Raw genomic sequence first — 2563 nt, 5'->3', positions numbered from 1 at the left:
GATAGCTCTAGAAACGTGGCGTCACACTAGTCATGTGACTCGCTGACGCAACAATATGTTAGTCCAGAAACTTTCGTTCTTTATACAAAATAGTTTGAATATAACAAATATCAAACATTATTCAATCGTAAACAGAGAAGATAAAAACCGAATCAAACATAGTTACAGAGAAAATAATCGCAAACAAACCGGATAAAATATTTTAAGCTTTGAATATTGAAAAAAATTCTAAAAGTGTTTAGTATCCTTAGTTTGTTTGTTATTTTTAGCAAAGCCACATTTGCCTATCTGCTGTGTTCACCTCGGAGAATCGAACCCTGGATTTTAGCGTTATAAGTTGAAATTAAACTATCTTTTAAATGAAACAACTGTGAAGCCAATTTTGCCTCATCTTGTATAGAAAGGGATAACATTTGTCTTTTTTAATAGTCTTGTTTTCTGTTTTACAGGTTAAAAGAATCCAGACTAAACCATAGACCTGAGACAGACATCAACGTGATACAGAGTCCTGAGAGAAAGGCCCAACTTCAAGGTTAGGAGAGCAATATCCAAACTTTTCATACTTACACAGACGTTAATTCTATACTAAGGTGTGAAATTACGTTCATTAATAGACTGAGCTATGTTTTATAATATCAGAATCATAGAACGTGCTATTTTATGCTGAACTCCACTTGCAGGTTAATCTTGATGTTTAACATCTGTACCTCGTCATCATTTCCAACGGTAGCTATAATTAATTTTCTCTTGTTATTGAAGTGAGACTATTTAAATACTTGAAAAAAAAAACACGCATATCATTTCAAAAATATGTTTGATTTGGAAACTTATAAGAAACTTTTAAAATTATTATAAAACTAGTAAAATTATATTTTATATTTCTGATGGACGTACTGTATATCAAATCTAATTGTTGTCTTTTTCTTTTTCCGTGCAGAGTGTCACAAATTTGCCCTCTACAGATGCGGCAAAATCTTCCTCAAGGTTTCCAAACTCACCCATTTTCTTAAAGGAGAACAATCTTACCAAACCAAATGTGCCCTTAGACAGGTATATCTCTGAAATGTCCAGTTACTTTATTGATCCGTTTACGGTTGTCAAAGTATTTTCGCCAGTATCTTATTTTCCGTTGGTTATTAATTTATATTTCTAGACTTGTATTTACTGCATTACAAGATTACACTTTAATTAATGTGGAAATTATAAGTGTTGATGTAAGAATCATAAATACAATAGTAAATGTAGTATCCCGTTTCTTTTTGAAGTCAGTCACTGCCTAAGAGTCAAACACCTTCCTTTGAGTAGCGCCATCTATTGAAAAGTAAAAAACCTACATATATAATATATGTAAAATTCACACGTGGATGCATATACGTATATATATATATATATTCAGTGTTTAGTTTTTAAAGTGTGTCACATAACTACTCAGTTTCAAATGACACATTTGTTAAGAGTCAAATGATTAGCGTTTACGTTTTTTTTTCTCAGTTAATAATTATTCTTTATAAATTTAAAGTAGATATTTAAAATGAATTATTTTGAAAGCTACACTTTTTACTTATTACTACAAAAGTTGTAAGTTGGTTCAATAATAGTTTATCATATTTACTTTTATGTTATTAAATTCTGAATGAATCTTTTACAGGCTTTCTTTACGTGCATTCAGAAGTTGAGACTCAAACCGTGTTCTCATCGCAAGTACAATAAGGATTATGACATAGTAAAGTTGAGGAAGAAACTCGCAGACAAGCTCTGGGCGAACCGTTCATGTGTTCTTTTTGCTAAGGGCAAATAAAAAGAGAAGGAAAAATGCTACCCACGTATTGCACCAACAGCTGTGAAAAACGAAGTACGGAAGGTGTTACTGAAGACTACTGACATTTAAGAAGACGAGAAACGCTGCAGTAATTAAAGATGGTGCAATTACTTATACCGTGTGACAAGATTTGCTTAACCTGTGTTTAAACACACTAAATAACTTATTCATACTTATCTAAGTGTATCGTATAGTGAAAGGATTAGAACTTTCTTGTTCTTTAACCAACAAACTATGCTTTAGAGAAGTGTATAATCTTAATACCACATTTTGAAGATTACAGTACACAATAATCAAAAACAGTTGTAGAAATTATCTTTCTTCGAGTAATGTTTACATATCGATATGATAGCATTACATTAAATACAGAAGTGGAATTATTCGAAGCTAGTCTGGCTCACAGACACACCCCCAATGAAAGAATAGACCATTCCAAGCTTTTAATGGTTGTTAAACAAATGTTTAACCAACTTTATTCAATTAATACAGATTGTTTTGTTCTTTTACGTTTCCAATCTCTGAAGTGGAACTATCTATCTTTACTCTCATCAGCCACCAATGAAAGTTCAGACCAAACCAAGCCTTTAGAGTAGTGAGGTATCGAAATGGTGTATTAATTATTTTGCACCTGACCACAACCAAAATGCAAGCTATTAAACATTTCGTTAATTCTATTTTATTGATGTGGATACAAGTGGAGTGTTCTAAGAACACTATTGTTCCACATTCCTTTGGTGAAAGTTG

The 2563-nt window shown here is 31.9% G+C and overlaps 1 protein-coding gene across 1 annotated transcript in view; it reads left to right on the top strand.

Annotated features, from left to right (window-relative positions):
• LOC106478546 overlaps positions 1–2183 on the top strand; it is a 24786-nt gene extending 22603 nt beyond the window's left edge. Inside the window, exons 3-5 of the mRNA XM_013939096.2 lie at positions 450–532; positions 938–1050; positions 1649–2183. Of these exons, the coding sequence (XP_013794550.1) occupies positions 450–532; positions 938–1050; positions 1649–1798 (346 nt within the window). The 3' untranslated portion in view covers positions 1799–2183. The remainder of the gene's footprint in view (positions 1–449; positions 533–937; positions 1051–1648) is intronic.
• Positions 2184–2563: the final 380 nt, after the last annotated feature.

Source organism: Limulus polyphemus, unplaced genomic scaffold (genome assembly GCF_000517525.1).
Source record: "Limulus polyphemus unplaced genomic scaffold, Limulus_polyphemus-2.1.2 Scaffold223, whole genome shotgun sequence".
Classification (NCBI taxonomy): domain Eukaryota; kingdom Metazoa; phylum Arthropoda; class Merostomata; order Xiphosura; family Limulidae; genus Limulus; species Limulus polyphemus.
The sequence above is the reverse complement of the archived record's forward strand: the minus strand, read 5'-3'. Positions and strand labels throughout refer to the sequence as shown.